The sequence below is a fragment of the Megascapheus bottae genome, chromosome 8 (genome assembly GCF_031878675.1).
Source record: "Megascapheus bottae isolate mThoBot1 chromosome 8, mThoBot2.hap1, whole genome shotgun sequence".
Classification (NCBI taxonomy): Eukaryota; Metazoa; Chordata; class Mammalia; order Rodentia; family Geomyidae; genus Megascapheus; species Megascapheus bottae.
In genome coordinates, this window is record NC_143516.1 from 38,754,050 (window position 1) to 38,774,963 (window position 20,914).

General features: G+C 42.8%; 1 protein-coding gene across 1 annotated transcript in view; it reads right to left on the reverse strand.

Annotated features, from left to right (window-relative positions):
* LOC150059829 (uncharacterized) overlaps nt 1–20,914 on the reverse strand; it is a 156,383-nt gene that overhangs the window by 67,264 nt on the left and 68,205 nt on the right. The window contains exons 22-28 of the mRNA XM_090338323.1: nt 19,739–19,832; nt 18,366–18,503; nt 15,014–15,168; nt 14,036–14,147; nt 11,106–11,155; nt 9,715–9,891; nt 102–219 (exon numbers count right to left, since the gene is read on the reverse strand). Of these exons, the coding sequence (XP_090194449.1) occupies nt 102–219; nt 9,715–9,891; nt 11,106–11,155; nt 14,036–14,147; nt 15,014–15,168; nt 18,366–18,503; nt 19,739–19,832 (844 nt within the window). The remainder of the gene's footprint in view (nt 1–101; nt 220–9,714; nt 9,892–11,105; nt 11,156–14,035; nt 14,148–15,013; nt 15,169–18,365; nt 18,504–19,738; nt 19,833–20,914) is intronic.

The following is a 20,914-nucleotide window of genomic DNA, read 5'->3' on the forward strand; positions in this document are numbered from 1 at the left end:
AAAACAAACGAACAAGAGGTGGTGTCTACAATTGCTGTGTTTAACCAGTGAGACACAAGAAACAACCAGTTTCTATTCTGACATATCCAGAAAATACAAACCTTTTCTGGCAGAGTTTTGAACATAACTAGCACTTCTGAAGGATGGGGTATAAACCATAAATTGAGGAAGACTTTTCCATCGGCTGACAGCAAACTCCAGGGCCGGGGTTGAAAATGCCTGCAGCATTGGAAGAAAATACTAGTCACACCAGTTTTTCCCCAAACCAGAAGCATCCTGGGCTGCCTGAACTCAGAACACAGCCTGCAGGCCCCTGGCCTGTCACCACCCGCCCAGCCCTAGGCCCCCAGCAGTGGCCTCTTCTGCAGCAGCTCCCAGTTGGCCAGAGTTCATTCTAAATAACTCAGCAGGAAGGACAGTTTTAGCCTGAGCAGTGTGGGAGGAGGTTCCTGGGCCAGGAGGGAGAGAGAGGTATGGTGAGAAAGGAAAAGGAAGAGCCTGACACGGTGGCTCACACCTGTAATCCTAGCTACTCAGGACGCTGAGATCTGAGGATCTTGGTTCTAAGCCAGCCCGGGCACTAAAGAACATGAGACTCTTCCCTCCAGCTAACCTCTAGAAAAGCAGAAATGGGACTCAAGGGGTAGGGAGGTAGCCTTGAGCTCAGAGACAATGCCCAACACAGCTCCATTTTTCTGCCAGATTTCCCAGGCTTCTTTCTATCTCTGCTCTCCAACTCCAAACACCCTATCATGTTTTTAGGCAGTAGTTCATCTGTCCTTGCTGCAGTTTACATACTACATGCCATCTGTATATGACTGGAATAAGGATTCACACAAGCCTGGTGCCTGGCTGGAGAAAGAGAATGTCACCGCATTCCTGTAGCCACTTGTTATTTGTAGTTTTACCCACAAATAGGCGCACCAGTAAAGGTACTGGTGGGTTTTGCCAGTTTCTGATTTTCATGCAAATGGAAACTCTCTGTGTGCCACACGGCCCTTGGAAGGAGGTGACATGCTGACCTGGTTTCTGGCTGACTGTCATCCTCCTTGAATGGGCCCAGGGCTAACTGTGTTTGGCTGGGGTGTGGGTAGTAATGGCTCACCCAGTTAACAGAGGAGGAAATTCAGCATTAAAGGACCTGATTTCCAGTCCAATTCCATCATCCATGATTCTATGGCATTAGAAAACTGTTTTGTCTCTTCATAGTTAATATGAGGGTGATGATTTCTAACCTACAGGATTGATGTGAGGAGGAAGTTTTAAAGTTTTGTAAGTTGTGCTCTATGAAGTTTGTCATCATGTAATGTAGAGGTGTGTGACACTTGGAGAAGTAAAGAGGCCCAGGGTGGGCAGGAGTCAAGGGAGCATATGGAGCCCTAGAGTAATTCGTTAAGACTGGGGGTCTACCTGGGTACCAGTAACTCACACATGTAATCCTAGATACTCAGGAGGCTGAGATCTGAGGATCACAGTTGAAAGCCAGCCAGGGAACAAAAATGTCTGTGAGATTCTTGTCTTCAATTAACCACCAGAAAATCAGAAGTGGCACTGTGGCTCAGGTGTAGAATGCTGACCTTGAACTGAAGAGCTCAGGGATAGTGCCCAGGCCCAGTGTTCAAGTCCCATGACTGACAAAACAACAACACTAACAAAAACCAAATTGGGGACCTGACCCTATGGACAGGATGTCCTGGAACTGACGGTCCTGTAGGAAGAGCAAGAGACCCAGGTTCATGAGGATTTTGCTGGAAGAGGCCTCACAGGAAATGGGAGGGGGGAGGATTGGGGAGCCCTCACCCCCACAGTCTCCTGTCCAGGGAACCAGGGGCTAGGGAGTTGAGCCCTCTGTTTGTCTCACTCTTCCCCAGGCTCTGGACAACTCTCATTGTTCTCGCTACAACTACTGTCTATTTGCCAGTGACTTCGACATCTACACTGGGGGGACTGGTCCGTCCTCAGTCCCAGTTCCTTCATCTTGGCTGGTAGTGTCTCAGACCAATTCAAAAAAGGCGACAGCCAAGTTCTTCACCCCTTACCAGCCCAATCCCCTATCTACGGTGTTAGGATTTCCCAATTCCTCATCCCCCATGAGCCAGGGAGCCAGGGCAGCGTCTGTAGACTGAACCTTCTCATTGCTCCGAAGGCTCTAAGGATTCTATTGGTTAAACCTTTCATATGTATACCCAATCTTCATTCCATTTCCATTGTCTCAATGGGAGGAGCTCATCATATAGGGTGCATTGCAGGGTAGTTTTGACTTATCATAACAAGGACTACATTATTTCTTGTGTTGACTCAGATGACCCTTCTTTCCTATTGAAGTACAACATAGCTCTTTGCTCTTTTATGAGGGCTGAGTCCCTTCAGTTCCAAATACCCACCTCACCTTTTTGGGGCCAGTACTGAGAATTAAACTCAAAGCTTCCAACTCTTGCTTTCCTTTTTTGCTCAAGTCTGACATTCTGTCACTTGAGGCACACCTCTACTTCTGATTTTTTCCATTAATTTGAGATAAGACTCTCTTGGATTTGTCTGCTTGGGCTGGTCTTTGACCAGGATAATCAGATCTCAGTCTCCTGAGTAGCTAGGATGATAGATGCATAGTCTAACTACCCTTGACTATAAAACAGAAAACACCAATCGTTTTCTTAATGTGAAGCCCTAGGCCTAAATTTACCTTTCAAATCTCAGAGTTTTAATCAGTTAATTCTCAGCTCAGAAATAAAATATGGCAACCACAAACTATTCTTGTCTTGAAACAAATCAAATCCAGCTTCATCCAATCCTGAATCTATTTTCACTTCATAGTGTTTGATGGTATCAGAAAAAGATGCTGACTATAAAAAAAAAAAGTCAGAAAGTCTGAGTCTGGGCACATGGGACTGTGGCCAATAAACTGGGTACTGCATTCCAGCAATGTGATGGAACACAGCCCTTGGCCTTGGAGAAGCAGCAGGGGCAATAAGGCTCTCTCCCCAGTTTATGTGTTATTTCCTATCCAGCAGCCATCCACGTAGGAAGAGCAGGAGCTTGAGAGGAGTAGCCTGGACTTAGCCTAGTCTCAGTCCTACAAGGAAGCTCAGTGCCACCCTTGCGGTTGACCTAAGAACTACCTGGCCTGACAGGTCCCTGGCTTGTTTAATGTAGTCTTTCTTCTTTAGTTCTCTTCAGTTACCCACATGTCAACCGCTGGAACCACATCACCACCAAAGTCATAACTTTCCTGATTGGACACTCTTTGTGTTCTGGTTTTCTCTCACTCACTCACTCACTCCACTCTCACTAAGCTTTCCACGTCCCTGATCTATCCTTATTATCAGCCCTCTCCAACCTCAATTCCTTTCCTACTCAGACTGGAACTCAGCCAAGCATTATTAACTATACTTTTAGTACCTTGAGTTCTGATTCATTGTTCTCACAACCCACCCACCCAGCACGACCCCAGCTCCAGATCCCTCCAACAATTCCCCAGCTCTTGGCTCTAGTCACACACTGCTGAATCCAGCTGCAAGAAATCATAGCACTAATATTGACACAACAAGTAAATGACTTCCAGCCTGAGTTCTGTAACCCTGGGAGTGTCCTTTCTCTGTCCTTTGATCAGCTATCAGGCCTGTTTCCTTGTTCAATAATTCCATGCCTTCTTTATGCCTATTGCCAATTCCTGCCAGCAAATGTTGGCGTAATCTGCTATTTTGGGGAAGAGTGAAAAGTCCTTGGATGGAGCTTCTTCCACTTCCTTTTGACTCACACTTTCCTGTTCTGTTGAAGTCAAAGTCAGAGGGGCTCACTTGATGTAGAAAATGAGGAAAGCCTCTGCCCTCAAGGATCTCACTTTCCAGAGACATCCAGCCAAGCAAACATGGTACTTGGATGGAAACCTAGCCTGAGGGATGCAAATGAAAGTGCAGAGAACCCCAGAAGAAGAAATGTAACAGGCTGTTGGGAGACTAGGGGAAGAAAAATCACAGCAGAAGATTTAGAGTTGGGAGTGTGTGTGTGTGTGTGTGTGTGTGTGTGTGTGTGTGTGTGTGTGTGTGTGTTGGTGCTGGAGTTTCACATCACGCTCAGAACTGTCCATGGCTTTTTCACTCAAGGCATAGGAACCATCTATTCACTTCAGCATTTTACTGATTAATTGGGAGGTAAGACTCTCATGAACTTTCTTGCCTAGGCTGGCTTCAAACCCCAATCCACTGATCTTGGGCTCCCAAAGAGCCATGGTTACAGGCATGAGCCTCTGGTGACTGGCTATTCTGAGTTGTGATTATTTTCTCCCATCGTATCTCATCCTCTTAGTGGCGCCGTCACTTTACCACCATTAAAAAGAAGTTGTGATTCAATACACATAATGCTATTTTATGTGTTGTAAGTGTACAGTTGGTAGAACTAAGTTAATTCACACTGTTGTGCAACCGTCACTACTATCCCTCTCCAGATGGCTCTGCTGCCTCCCATTTATTCAAGCCAGGACTAGATTCCTCTTTCTCCCTTAGCTCCATCTTAAATTTGGCACCTGGTCTAGCTGATTTCATCAACTAAATATTTCTTGTCTGTACAATTTTAGGAATTCCCTAAGCGGTGTCGCTGACAATCATTTTGTTCCCTTTCTCTCTGTAACCTGAAGCACAAACTCCAGACTTGTGGATCCTGTCCCGTTCCTGTGCACATTGGACTGGCCATAATTTTTCTCACCAGTTGTAAGGACTTCTGCAAAGCAGAAGTTATAGCCTATCACATGTCTCTGTGACTTTGTGTATGCTTTCTCTCAGCTCCAGCTGGATTTCTTTTTCTTACCCACATAGACCACAACTTGTCACTCAGACTAAGGTTAAACATCCCTCTTCCTTGAAGCCTTCTTTCCTTGAATATCTCCAATCTTTCTAATAATACTAAATATTTCCTTTAAATTTTTTTATTGTCGGGTAATGTATAGGGGTGTTACACTTACATTTGCCAGATAGTAGATGCATTACTTCTCACACATTGATACCCCTTCTCCAGTTTTTGTCCCCCTTTCCCTCTCCCTACTCCTCCCTATCATCTTGTTTCCCCCCTTCCCTTTCCTACTTCAAGTAGACAAATAGACATATATACAATATACCAGGTAACCAAGTCAGACACAGTAACAGTATAAGATTAACCAAAGGGCAACAAAAGAGAAAAGGAATAACATAGTCCATTAAAAACAACAATCACACAAGATAAACCTCTTGTGAATACTAAGTATTTCTTGGCAGGTACTTCCATTAGATATTTGACTTTGTTCTTTGTCATGATGTACTGTTATTATTTATCTTTTTTTTTTCCTGGGTGGGCAAGGGTTATTGTTGAACAGCATCTGGCCCTAAGATCTTCATGTACTGTTCAGGCTGTGACTGGAGACACACTGATTGTGCCCAAGATGCTGTACTGTACTTGCCAGATCTTGCACCTCACTATGAAGCTTACCTTGCCCAGAGGAATTGGTTCTCGTTAGTAATTTGTACTAAGTGGCTAGATTGGATGGAAGTGGCTCTGCTTGTTCCATAGTAAGTGTTCAGTTAACCATGACAGCTCTCTACTGTGTTCTTCAATCAGGCAATGCCAATGTTCAGAATGCACCAGAGTGTGTGTGCTCAGTCTCCTTTGCAGTCGTGAAGGGAATGGAGGCCTCTCATAAAGACAGTGGACTTGTTGGGGAAGGAGCTCCCTTTGGTTTCTCTTTGACAGAGTTTGGTTTGAAAGACTGAAAATCTAGACACAGTAATGTAGGATTGTTAAAAAAAAATCTTAGAATTTTAAGCCTACAGAACTCATGGGGCTCTTCCAGCTAAGAAATGACAGAGGCAAATAGAGAGGCTTCATTCCCTCTGCCATTCCTTAACCATGGCAGACATTGCCAATCAATGACCGCACGCTCCCAAACTTGAGAGATCTCAGAATCTTTACTAATAAATCGATGGAACTGACATTTAAAGTGAAGCTTATCTCTTATCCTTAAAGTAACCTTAGTCCCTTAGTTTATGAATGAGGCCCTCTTTCCTTCATGACCCTCTCCTTCAATTCTCTAGGTAAGTGCAGGGAGGGGTGAGTCCCATTTAACATTTCACAAGCAACCATAAAAATGGTACCTCTTCAGAAAGTTTTTCCTCAACAGTCCTATTTCTTGGAATTGTTCTAGACACATCAGCACTAAGAGTCATAACACGTTCAAGTTCAGACAGTTGTTTCGATTTCCTCCCTCATGAGACGAGGGTGAAGTCTGGAGATTGAAGATAAGCGATTTGCCTAAGACCAGGGAAATGCATGATTCTAGATATCTCAGTTATCAGTTGATGATTATGGTTTAGATTTGGTTTTATAATGACCCCCCCCAACAAGTTTGCCTGTGTTAAGATTTTGGTGCCTAAGAGGACATCACTAAGTTAGTGGGACTTTTTAAGAAGTGAGGCCCAAAGAGGTTCTTAGGTGCCACGCTCTTGGAAGGGATTGTGGGAGCCATGACTGCCTTCTTGACTTTTGGTGTCATTTTTTTTCATGTATATGCAGTCTCACTAGGAAGTAGCACACCAAGAGGGTCCTTTACACTGACTCATAGTGGACCCGTGCCTTTGAGCCTCCAAAATAAAGTCAACCTGCCTCGAGTAGTTTGTATACATACACACCACTGGTTTTCTTTTTTCCAATAGACATACATCAAATGGAACATAGATTTTGGAGTTAGAATCTTTTTTCAACAATCAAAGCAACATTTTTATTTTTAAAATTTTTTCAATAGTCTACAGCTTAAAATTTTATTCAACACTTATCACATAAACCTGCCAGAAACAAATTTAGCTGACACCAGCAATGGAAGCACCGTGTCGAGGCAGAGCCAGCTCTGTTCCGCCCCGCCCCCCCCTCTGCAGCCTCAAGCACCACACACCCTCAGCATCACACACCACTTCTGACAGCGGAAGAAAAGCCCTATCAGTGCCACAAAAACCACATTCAAACATGGCAAGGAGCAGCACTGTGTGACACACACACTTGAGACTGCACTACCATCACAGCACTGTGTGACACACACTTGAGACTGCAGGCTGGGATTCTCAGTGTACATCTGGGTGGCACAGAAAGAATCTAATGTAGTACTTTCCCCCAATTTCCACAGAAGGCAGAAATCCCCCCCTCTTTTTTTTACACTCTTATCAACGAATGCATTAAAAGGAACATATTAATATGTGGAGAGTTGATAAGCAGGTGATGGGATAGTGAAGAGACACTGAACTTGTCTGTCACGGCCCATCCACTACCTGCCTAAGTGGCTTGGTGCTGGTGACACCCTGATCACCCTGATCACACTTTTCTGGCCTAACACCCTGGCTTGAAACTACCATCCACGAATGCACCAGATGGCTCAGAAATCAAGGCTCTTCTGCTTGAATGACCATATTCCTTAGTCTTTAGGAAATATAGACATTTACACGACACAGCTAGGATAAAGGGCAAGACATATATATTAGAAAGGTCCCCCCCTCATTCACATCCTTATTTAATTGCTGCAAGTTATACAAATCAGAAGCAAAAGAAGCTCTCCTGAGCACAACAAATCCCCAACGGCAAATGTACTCAAGTCATGATTCGACTTCTATGATGAAATTTTAAAGTTTGATCCCCAAAGTAGACTAGGTTTATAAATGGTCACCTTGGCTAGAGGGTAGGAAAATAATGAAATAAAACATCTTAGAGGAAATCTTAAAGGATTTGTCTATGATTCTTCCCATGAGAGAAAAATGCAATTCAGTCTCACTGAGCCCTAGCATCCATCCAAACCCTTCCACGAAGGAATCCACGGATGCCATCCCTCCACTCTTCTCTCAAATGCATTCTTCTGCTAGGCAAATTCTGAAATCTAAGCAAGTGGACCGAGCACATAGAACAGTGACCAAGCTCATCCGAGCAAACACTGGTATTTACAGATAAGACGCCTGATAAAGGAGTTTTGTTTGGATAATCAGCTTTCCTCTTCCTGGCTATCAAGACTTAACAAATTCAACTTCTTTCAAACTCTGGACTCATATCAATGAGTTCATTTTCTTGCAAAATTCTAACTTTCCTGACACTGCCTTTGTGGATCCCTTTCTGAGGCCCAGAAGAAGAGTCAAACATTTCTCCTGTGAACCTTCGCACGCCTCTTACTGAACTCCACCACATTATCTATGAAGTTTCTTTTTCTTTTCTTTTTTTTAAGGTTTCCTTCACTAAACTGACTTTATGGACTCAGGACTGACTTACTCACCCTTTTAGCCTCCAGCCTGCATCCAAGGTGCCCAGAACTAGGCACTGGACAAACAATGGTTGAACAGTCAGTGTACACATGTGTGAGTGAATGTAAGGTGTAAGTGGTTTATTCCCTTCATCTGTCCAGCCTATGATCATGCTTTAAGTGTCATTGTTACTGAAATGCCAACTATAAGTGAGAGAGGTAAGGGAGAGATAAGCTTACCCTACGGGGTATTTTTGCTTCTTCTTGAAGACGGAATAATATTCTCCTCACTTTTAAGGTTATGTGGTTAGGACTGCCCAAGTATGCTAACTGCTCTGTCCAGGTGAGTGAATTATAGGTAGGCCAAGACAAGAATATTTGTAGAACTAGAAAAAGCATGATAAGGAAATAATCAAGTAGCCCAGTTCTTACCATTCTAAATAAATCCATTATTTATGTACATCCTAATACAGAGAAAACTGGACACTGCTTAATCATTGTTGCAAGGATTTTTCCCCTAAATATTTCTTCTATGCTATTGAGCAGAATATTTGGAGCTATGGTAGTTCAAAATGAAACTTATTTATTTTCTTATTTTTGATGTTACCTAAGATAAAGAGAAAAAAGTTTATTTTGTGGTTGGGGTAATGTATAGAGGGGTTGCAATTACATTTATCAGGTAGTAGGTTCATTACTTTTTGAACATTGATACCCCTTCTCATGTTTTTGTCCCTTACACCTCTTCCCTTCCCTATTTCAAATAAAGAAATAAATGTATATACAATATACCAGGCAACAAAGTCAGATACACTGTATTTATTTATTTATTTTTGTCAGTCATGGGACTTGAACTCTAGGCCTGGGCACTGTCCCTGAGCTCTTCAGCTCAAGGGTATCATTCTACCACTTGAGCCACAGCACCACTTCCAGTTTTCTGGTGGTTAATTGGAGAGGAGTTTTACAAACTTTAGTGCCCGGGCTGGCTTTGAACCATGATCCTCAGATCTCAGCCTCCTGAGTAGCGAGGATTACAGGCCTGAGCCACTGTGCCCAGCTTAGAAAGTTTATTTTTTGTGTGCTGGTCCTGGGGATTGAACTCAGGACCTGGAGTTCTTCCTTGTCTTTTTTGCTCCAGGCTGGATCTACCACTTGAGCCATGCCTCTACTTCTTTAGCTTATAATTTTAAAGCCTAGAAACACTTTGTGTGAGGCAGTGCATGCCTGGTGGTGCTTTATGGCCAAAAAGCAAAAAAGAGGAATAGACTGAGATTTTGGAATCCCCTTCAAGGACATACCTCCAGGGACCTAAAGCTTCCCCCCAGGCCCTATCTCCTAAAGGCTCCAACTGGAGAGCAAACTTCGACTACAGGAAACCTGGGGGACACGTAAGGGTCAAACTATAGTAACAAGCATTTTTATACTAAATTCACCACAGGTAAGGCCTGGGAGATAGAGTAACAAGTCATAGGGGTATTGCTTACCTTGGGTCAGCCTTGAAGTCATCCTTGGCGTCCTTTAAGCCTTTCTTTTCTTGTGGTTGTCCCACCATGAAAAAAGTATCCCTGATGGTTGGGAAATCTTCCAGCAGAGCCCTTAGACTATTACAATATGCTATGATCTGGCTCCGGAGAGCATAGTGAGACATGCGGCGGTTAAGGCTGTAAATCAGAAAGAGATGAATGATATTCTAAAGGAGAATCCAAGTTGGATTCTCACAGAAGTTCCAGGACCTTTTAGGACTTTTCAAGAAGAACAGAGAATATCTGACAAAAAGAAATTTTTCACCTGGCTCAGATTGATTCTGTAGGAAACCACAAGTACCAAACTTTTCAAAGAAGCCTCTGTGCCCTCTGCATGTCAGAAGACAGGTCACACTTTAACTTGGATCTAGAAAAGTGGGCTGTGGTTTATTTAGGCACAAGTCATATAATTCATTGTCTGGGATTCTTCTTTTTTTTCTCCAAAATAGAACATTTTTTACTTAATCAAATCTTATGTGACATGGGAGTCTTCAGATTGAAGGCCCAAGAACCCAGGGTAAATATGTGTCTATGTATTTGTGCTCATCTTAGGGCTTGATCTCAGGGCCTGGGTACTGCCTCTACCTAAGTTTTTCTGCTTAAGACTGGCACACTACCATCTGAGCCACAGCCCCACTTCTGGGTTTTTTTTGTCAGTCGTATGATTTGAACTCTGGGCCTGGGCGCTGTCCCTGTCTTCAGCTCAAGGCTACCACCCTACCCCTTGAACCACAGCACCACTTCCAGTTTTCTGGTGGTTAATTGGAGATAAGAGTCTCACAGACTTTTGTGCCCAGGCTGGCTTTGAACTGCAATCCTTAGATCTCAAACTCCTGAATAGCTAGGATTACAGGTGTAAGCCACTGGCATCAGACTGAACTATCACTTTTTTTTTTTTTGCCAGTCTCGGAGCTTGAACTCAGGGCCTGAGCACTGTCCATGAGCTTTCTCAAGGTTCGCGCTCTAACACTTGTACACAACTTCTGGCTTTTCCTGTGTATATGGTACAAAAGAATGGAAGCCAGGGCTTTGTGCATGCTAGGCAAGCACTCTACCACTTGGCTACATACATTCCTGGCCCTTGCACTATCACATTTAAGCTGATATTCAATAAAACATGAATGGCTGTGTAGCTATAGCATTAAAGAAAGGGAGATGGATTTATAGTAATGGACTTGAGAAAATGTCCAACATATCTATTCAGATTTTTCTTGGCCTTTCTGGGAAGCATTCCTTCCTTTATGAAATGAGGACCTTATTTAAGCATTGCCTGAATTTCTACATAATACAAATGTTAATCTGGCTTAAAATCAGAGATGTCAACACATAATATTTACATCTGTTACACTTACTTCTGACAATATTCAATTATAACGTCCCTCTTGACTTTTCCAATTTCATCCTGTGACAAAAGAGAATATTTCTATCAGACAGTACACATGTACAAATGGCCAACTTCTAGCAGGAAAAGGCTACAGAACTGAGACATTCTTTCTGGGAGCACATTGATTGGAAGAAACTTTCTGTGAGTCTCTGTTATTCTTTCTGAGTGTACCAAGAATGCCAGGCTCTGGATGCTTTTTACCTGGATCATTTCTCAGGTTGTGCATATAGAAAGCAATCTTGAGGAGTAATATCTCCCTCTAAGAGAAAGAACTCTTTGCTACAGAAGAGGTGAGTCCCCAAGCTCAGTGTTTTTCAACTATGATACAAAACTACTGGGTGCATGGAACTTGGGAGGGAAAAGAAACTGACATAATCACACCATGGAATTCTATGCTATCATCAGAAAGAATGACATCACTCTATTTGTAAGGAAATGGGAAGACTTGGAAAAAATCATATTAAGTGAAGTAAGCCGGATCCAAAGGAGCATAGGCTCCATGATTTCCCTCATTTGTAACAATTAGTATACGTTTAGGATTCTTTTAACAGTGGATCATAATAGCTCAGAAGCTATGTACATATCTCCATATAGGATGAGGCTAAGCAAAATGAACTCCAGCATATAGAAACAAAAAGTTAACTTTGTGATTGTTGTTCTTAATGTACTATGTGAAGCTATATCTTTTTTCTTCTTTTCCCCTTAAGTTTTACCTCATGTTATTGTATCCGACTTTGGTACCTGGTATATTGTATATGCATTTAATTGTGTATTTGAAAATGGGAAGATAAGGAAAAACAAGATGAGTGGGAGGAGGTGATGGGAGGGAAAGTGGGTGAAAAACAGGGGAAGGGGTAACAATGTTCAAGAAGTAATGTACCTACTAACTGATGAATATAACTATAACCCCTCTGTACATCACTCCAACAATAAAATAAATTTAAAACCAAAACACAAAAAACTCAAAGCTCATGCTGTCTGCTCTGTTGTAATAAAATTCTTTCTCTGACCTTGAGGTCTCATGTCAGTTGCCAGCATCCAAGGCATCTAGATAACAGCTTAACATGAACTTGAAGTTAGGCTAAAATTCTAGATCCTTACAAAACAGCATTATACTGCCTGATTTCTTTCAGATCTGTTTGGTGTAAGAATAATCCTGGGAAGTGGCGCTGTGGCTCAAGGGTAGAGTGCTACCCTTGACCCGAAAAGCTCAGGGACAGCGCCCAGGCCCAAAGTTCAAGCCCCACGACCAAAAGAATAAAGAAAAAAAAAGAATAATCCTGGAGGTTAGATATGTTCACACCATATTTTAACCCCTCTACCACACACACTGGCTGCCCTTTTCCATCTTGAAAAATAGCATTCCTAACAACTTTGCCTGGGTAATGGACTGCTATATATAGTTCAAAACTGGTCAATATTTTTTTTGCCAGTCCTGGGCTTGAGCTCAAGGCCTGAGCACTGTCCTTGGACTTTCTCAAGGCTAGAGCTCTACCACTTGAGCCTCCGCACCCCTTCCAGCTTTTTCTTTTTCTTTTTTTTTTTTTTGCCAGTCCTGGGCTTGAGCTCAGGGCCTGAGCACTGTCCTTGGACTTTCTCAAGGCTAGAACTCTACCACTTGAGCCTCAGCATCGCTTCCAGCTTTTTTTTTCTATATATGTGGTACCAAGGAATCGAACCCGGGTCTTCATGCATGCTAGGCAAGCACTTTAACCACTAGGCCAAACTCCTGGCCCCTTCCAGCTTTTTCTATGTATGTGGTACCAAGGAATCGAACCCAGGTCTTTGTTCATGCTAGGCAAGCACTCTACCACTAGGCCAAACTCTTGGCCCCTGGTCAATATTTTTTGGGAATTGCTTTATTGGGGGGAACTGATGGGATTTGCCTCCATTGTTGCACATCTATGAATAAGAAGGTCTGTTCCATATTATTTCCAGTGGCACAACTGGATTAGGCAAATTTAAGTCCTCCCTTTTCAGTTACAGGTAGAGTTAACTTTTAGAGATGATATTGTCATATAATGGTCAGTATAATAATTGTCACTATAATAATTTAAAAATGTAATAATATATTAATAATATAATATAATAATAATTTCCTCAATATAATAATTTCCTCATCAAAATGAAAACTGGAACAATATTGTAGAAAGTGAAACAAAGCTAACAAAGTAAGGTGTATAGTATTTTATAAGATGTTTAAGATCTATAGTATTTTAAACTAATTAGACTAATATAAAAACAAGTAAACAAGAACCTATCAGTAATGTTTAAAAAACCAAGATAACAGGTGACTAGGTAGACACCCTACCAATGTTAAACTACCTATGCTTACTCAGGACGAGGCGAATATTCCAGTACAGAAGCTGTAACTAGTCAGAAAGTGACAAACAAAAGGTAACCTTCCTTGGAAATTTTATGTATTTTTTTTTAAAAAAAAAAAAGACCTAACGATAAAGCCAGGCATCAGTAGTTCATGCATGTAATCCTCGCTACTCAGAAGGCTGAACTCTGGGGATGAGTTCAAAACCAGGCTACATAGGAAAATCCATAGGATTGTTATCGTCAATTAACTAGTGAAAAGTGGAAATGTGGCTCAACTGAAGAGCCTCAGCCTTGAGAAAAATAGCTAAGGGATAGTACCCAGGCCCTGAGTTCAAGTTCTACTACTGGCACACACACACACACACACACACACACACACACACACACACACACAACCTGTAGTCTACTTGAATCGACTCTATTTCTGACTGAGCTTTCCCTTTCAGTTCTTTACAATTTGTTTTCAATATTCTTACCCAAATAGATTGAAAGCCACCGATTCCAAGCTAAGAAGTTTTCTTCACCTAAGTCTCTAGGAAAAGCAGAGCTTCAGGAGCTCCTGTGTTTACTCACAGGATTCTTTGCTTGGTCAGCCATGGTCTGCTTCCTGAGGAGGAAGGCATTGAGCATCACATCCCGCAAGCCCACCTTCTCTAGTTGAATAGACACAAAAGCCTCTGGAGCTCTGGCAAGTGAAGAGAGAGACATTTACATCCAAGGTACTGGGGTGGGGGGTGAGTGGACATGTACAAAGACAACTCATGTGCTGACATTGCAGCTGCAGGGCAGGGGATTGTGCCTCCAGGGGTTTCTGATTATCCACTGGGGTCAGTGATGGGCCACTGTGCTCCTTGCAGACCCCACTGTACCTAGAGCATGTATCAGTAGTCCTTCCTTAGTCCCAAATGCCACAGCCTGGCCCAGCGTGCCTTCCTGGCCTTTGCTGTTGGAGTAGCTGGCCTGAGGTAGCCTTCCAAACTTCTGCTCATGAATCTTCCATCCACACTTTGGGACTATAAACTGAAGCCTTCTGAATGCTGGCCATGTATTAGGCTGGCAGCATTTTGAGTAACTACAGTTGCTTTGCCTAAATTACAATGTCATTGGTATGGCTTCAGTAATATATTCAGAATAATTATAATTATTCGGGATTTTTTCTCTGTTGTGACAAAAGAGGTCAAGACATAATGAGATATCCTGATTCAGAGACACATCCCAGTGTGCGGGGGGGGTGTGTGTGTGTGTGTGTGTGTGTGTGCGCGCGCGCGCGCGTGTGTGTGTGTGTGTGTGTGTGTGTGTGTGTGTATGTTGGGTTTGAACTCAGAACCTTGCACTTGGTTGACTTTCTTGCTCATGAGTGGCATTCTACCATTTGAGCCACACCTCCAGCCCTGATTTTTGCTGGTTATTTGGAGATGAAGTCTAGTGAAGTCCTAGGTTGGCTTTGAAGCAGGGTCCTCCATATTTCAGCCTTCTGAGTAACCAGAACATGAGCTACTGGTGCCTGGTAGATATTCAGTTAACTTAAAAGAAGACATATTTGTTATTTACACAATTCTTCCCGTGGTATGAGATCTTTCTGAAGCACGAATGTGGGTGTCTGGAACTTGAGGCGTTGGGGATGAAGGCAAGCTTCCTAGGCTGTTCACAATTCTGGAATCTCTTCTTCTGGATGGACTCATCCCATTATGTGTCCTAGACATTTCCTGAAACATTTCAAAGCAAAGCAACTTCAATTTGTTGGATGTATAAGTCCTTAGTGCTAGATGTAATACTATCTCATAATCACAATTGACTCCAAACATACAGAAATGCCGGAGTACATAGGGAAGAGGGAAGGGAAAGAGGAGACAGAGAAAGAGAAAATGTGGAAGAGAAAGAGAAGGGAATGGAAAGGAAGGGAAGAGGAAAAGAAAGGAAGGTAAAGAAGGGAAGCAAGGTACCACTTTTTATAACACAGGGATGGAGAACAAATTATGACTATTTCCAGAATCCAATTTCTAAAGTGCTCTGAAAAAAACCCTCTCTCCATTCTCAAAGAGGTTAGACGGATTGCTCTGTATGGAATAGTCCAAGAAATATTGCTGATAAATTTCATCGCTACCTTCTTTATGGAAAACAATTATCGGAAGGACAAAAAAATCCAGTGGAATAATTTATCTTTAAAGGTAAGGGTCAAGGATAAGGTATTTTTTGCTGATTAATTCTAGCCAGGCAATATTATAGTTATGTACATAGGAAAAAGTTATTACCACATTATTGAAAATGAAGAAGCTTATCTTGTCATTCATTGATTCACAAATAATGAAAAAGGAAGAGGAGTTCAGAAGTTGAAGGGAATGGGTGAAAAGTACAGCAGTGGAACTCATTGGACACGGCTGAAAGTGAACTATACCTGTTGATGGGAAGGTGAGATGGAGGGACTGGGAGAGAGTGAGGGACACTGCACAAAGGAAATGTACTCAGTACCTGATTCAAACACCACCTTTATAATAACAATAGAGTCAATTTGTTTTTCAAAAGAAGGAAGAGGGCAGAGAGGAAGGAAAATAAAAAGAGAGCATGCTGTTGATATGGCTTACACAGGTATAGAACAAAATAGAGATAAACAGGGCAGGGAATGTGGTAGAGTGGCAGAGTGCCTAACTAGTGTGTATGAAGCCCTGGGTTCAGTTCCTTGGTACCACATACACAGAAAAGGCCAGAAGTGGTGCTGTGGCTCAAGTAATAGAGCGCTAGCCTTGCGAGAGCTCAAAGACAGAGCTCAGGGGCTGAGTTCAAGCTCCAGGACTGGCCAAAAAAATAAAAATAAAGAGAGAGCGGTCAAGTGCCTGGTAGCTGAAGGGTGATGTCTCCAAAGGAGGACATTAGGTGAGCACTCACACCGAAGACCACTAACACAGGGTGACCTAGATGCCTGCCAACTGCCCTCTTCTTCATGAAAATGGTATCTCCCTATCAGCAGCAAAATTGCCTGCTCTCAGCCTACATCTGATGCATCTGAAAATCTTGCATAAAGACAGAAATGGAGAGTAAGCCCTATTCGGAGAAAATCCTCACCCATTTCCTGTCCCTATCTTTGCCCCAAGAACATGCCTTATATCACAAATAATCTTTCTGCTCATTAAACTTTGTCCGTAAAATGCCACTACCCAAAATCTTGGGTGATAAAACCTGAGAAGCCTTCACTCACCCCACGAGTGTGATAAACCCTTCTCCCACTTTCTTATCTCTAAGTTCTTTCTCTGATGATGGGTGGGTACAACTCTCTCTCTCTCTCTCTCTCTCTCTCTCTCTCTCTCTCTCTCTCTCTCTCTCTCTCTCTCTCTCCCCTCCCTTCCTCCCTCTCTTCATCTTTAAGACCTCTAGCGTTCACTACCAGCAAAAACATGAGTTATGTTTTCTTTGTTTTCCTCCTTGATTCTTCACTCATAACTCTCATAGCCTTTACTGATTCCTAAGTGATAAGAATGATGTTGAGGGCCATGAGTTTGGCCTAGTGGTAGAGTGCTTGCCTAGCATGCACTAAGACCTGGGTTCGATTCCTTGGTACCACATACATAGAAAAAAAAAGCCGGAAGTGGTACTGAGGCTCAAGTGGTAGAGCTCTAGCCTTGAGAAAGTTCAAGGACAGTGCTCAGGCCCTGAGCTCGAGCCCAGGACTGACAAAAAAAAAATGATGTTGGGTGCAGAAGCAGGTATCATAAAGCAAAATTGTCTGTCTTTGTCTCTGCCTCTGCTTCTGTCTCTCTCTGTGTCTCTGCCTCTCTGTGTCTGTCTGTCTGTCTGTCTGTCTGTCTGTCTGTCTGTCTGTCTCTCTCTCTCTCTCTCACACACACACACACACACACACACACACTTCTTGATCTTTCATCCCCCGCCCCCCTTTATGTCCCTAAGGCAGGCCTAGAAAATGGGATTTCTCTTCCCCAGGGCAGGTCATCAAACTCTACCCTTAAACTCTCTGACCCATTTTGTCTGGTAGGCAATGATCAGACCCTATTTCAGAAAGGGTCAGCTCCAGGCCTCTGAGGAATTTAGATAGACAGGCCTTGCTGGTTCTCCCCATTTAGAATTGAATCACATCATTTTGTCTAATCAACTTTTACACGGTTGTCCTCACTTCAATTCATACCTACACAATGAAGTCTCCATAAAATACCAAAGAGCAGAAGAGCTCAGAGAAGTTCAGGACAGCTGGGCACATGGAGGCTTCAGAAAGGTGACAACTTATCCATGTGTTTACCCCAACTTCATAGGGACAGTGGCTCATCAAGAACTTGCCCTGTGTATCCCTTTTCTGGCTGTTCATTTGTATCTTTTTAAATACACGTATTATAGACTAGTACAGGCAAACAGAGGTTTCCCTGGTGTCTATGAGCCTGTCTAGCAAATTAACTGACCCTCAGGAAGAAGTGGGAACTCCGTTTGCAGCCAGCTGTAGAACCCTCATCCTATGGATCTGATGCTGTTTCTAGAGAGATGGTATCGGAAATGAATTGAATTAGATGATGCCTCCATGATACTTTCTTATTGGGAGAGGGAAATCCCCACACCATTTAGGGTCACAAAAGTGATCGATGTTGGGAGTATATAATGTGAAAAACGGAGTCGAAGTTTGTTTTCCCCACAGGGATAGAGAGGGAGAAGAAAAGAAGAGAGGAAAGGAAGAAGGAAAGTGAGAGAAGGAGGAAGGAAAAGAGGAGGGAGGGAGAGAAAGAAGGGGCAAGGGAAGGAGGGAAGGAAGGAAGGAAGGAAGGAAGGAAGGAAGGAAGGAAGGAAGGAAGGAAGGAAGGAAAAAAGGAAGAAAGGAAGGAAGGCAGGCAGGCAAACAGGAAGGAAGAGATGGTGAATATGGCATCGTTGTGACAGCTTGCTTTGGCTTTCCCAGCCTATTCCTGACCTTGACATGAGCAGAACTCCCGACTCGAGGGGTGTGATAGAAGGTCGTCTGTTGAACAGCCACCATCAAAGCATTTTTCTGAGCAGTTTGGCAAGCGAGGATCACTTGCATGTTTTCCACTCCTGAATGGAAGAAGAGCTAAAGAAGGAAATGTGAACGGCATTAGGAATTGCTCCCATCAGGAAAGAGGTAAAGATCAAGGTTGAGATGGTCACTTTCCCATCATGGATGAGGAGTGAACTGCCAGATAAACTGGGATCACATATCTCAGCCTTCCGGCTGAAGCCACATTTCATTCCAGGAAGATAGCCTGGGAGCTGGGACTGCTCTCTTGCTGGATTCCATGGATGGGTTCCCCAGGGGTCAGGGATGGTGGTGTGCTCACAAGAAATTTTTTTTTCCAGATATACATATAGAAGCAAAAAAATCAGAATGGCAGGAAAAAAACCCCCAACAGCATCCAATTTTAAAGAACCAGATAAAAGCTACAACAATATATGTTGTAAGCACCGGATATAAAGATGGTTCACATACATGGATTTCTTCATATCAAACAGAACTTATTACATGTAGTATCGCAATCTCTGTGACTCAAGCCAAGCCAATGTGCATGTCAGCCAGGCCAAGCTATGTGTGAAACAAGGCATTCTTATAAATGAAAGCCTATTTATTTAGTTATTTATTATTTTGGTGCTAGTACTAGGGCTTGAACTCAGGGCCTCACACTCTCATTTGGCTTTTTCACTCAAGGCTGGTGCTCTACCATTTGAACCACATCTCTACTTCCAGCTTTTTTTTTTAATTAAAGGTAAGAATCTCATGGACTTTTCTGCCCAGGGTGGTTTCAAACTGTGGTCCTCAGGTCTCAGCCTTTTGATGAGTTAGGATTACAGCCATGAGCCACTGGCACCCAACTATCAAGGCCAAATTTCTATGTATTAAGTATTGATATTTTAAGAACATGAAGGAAAACATCTGACAACTAGTTCAGGACAGCTTAGCCCTCCCCCTCCTTGCTCCAATTACTGGCCACCACCCAGGGAAGGGTTTTCTTGTCTTCTTACTTTTTCTAAGCAAACCAGTCACCATCTGACAAATTGCCAAAAGGGAGGGGGAAAAAAGAGGTGGGGAGAGACAATATAACATGGCTGGTCCCTCACCACACAGTGAACCATAGTTTCTGGTCCCACTGTTCACGCTCCTGAGAGGCCTTTACGGTCTCTTTATTAAATAAACTCTTTGCAATAGTGCTCATCATTCCTGGTTTTATTTCTATACTTTCACAGAGCAAGAACCCACCATACTTGTGCATCAAACAACATGAGCAAGTCCATTTATTTCAACTCCTTTTTAAAAATGCAAATAAAATTTACCTGCAGGATGGCTTCTTTTGTATAAAAACTAAATTTGCCGACCTGTGTATCATCCACTTCAGAGATGGCTAAGGCAAAAGTAGTAGGAGCATATCTGCAAAAAGAGGTATGAGGCTTTTCATGTGACAGGCTACCACCAAGATGCTCATGCTATTATTTATGTGTTTAGGTATTCATTTATTTATATCAGTATATATCATGCATGCAAGGTTCAAGCGCTCTATCACCGAGTGACACCTTCAGACCTTTTAAAATTTTATTTTGAGGCAAGATTTCCTTGATTTGCCTAGGCTAGTCTCAAGAGTTATGATCTTCCTGCCAGTGTACAGAGTATCCGGGATTACAGGTATGAACCACCACACCAGGCCCAGAGAATCCCATGCTGATGGAGGGGAAAGTCATGTGGCTAGATTAAAAACATGGGCAAGGGCAAGCCTTATCTAAGACTATATTTCACTGCCTAAATGGACAACTCCAGAGACTTTTCACACCTCGTTGGACAGGATCTCTCTACAGTTTGGGTTGTGATAACCACTCTAGAATGTTTGCAATTCTTTTTTTTTTTTCTTTTCTTTCTCTCTTTTTTAAAACAAGTCCTGGGTCTTGAACTCAGGACCTGGGCACTGTCCTTGGGCTTTCTCAAGTCTAGCACTTGAGCGACAGCACTATTTTCAGCTTTTTCCCTGTATGTGGTACTGAGGAATCGAACCCAGGGCTTTGTGCATACTGGGCATGCACTCTACCACTAGGCCAGAACCCTGCAATCCTTTTCTCTTGTTCACCCCTATTTTTCTCTGACGTTCTTTTTCTTAATCTATTTTTCTACAAGGGGCAGCTTCATTGTGACACTTCCATATGTGTGTACATACAATATATCCTGGCCTACCTCTTTCCTCTCTTCCCCATTCCACTTTCATCTCTTAGCTCAATCAACAGGTTTCATTGTTCTATTCTCATACATGTGAATAGACCACAGTGACTATGTTCACACTCATTCACATTCTTTGTTAGCCTTCCCATCCCTCCCAAGCCTTCCTCACTTTTCAGCCATCTTTTTTTTCTCCTCCTCCTCTTCTTTCTCATCCTGCTAGTGTGTATTAACTGCACCATCCTTTAACTTTCTTGCCAAAGACTGTTCAGGATCCTTTACTGCCATCTTCCTTTGAACATCCTCTA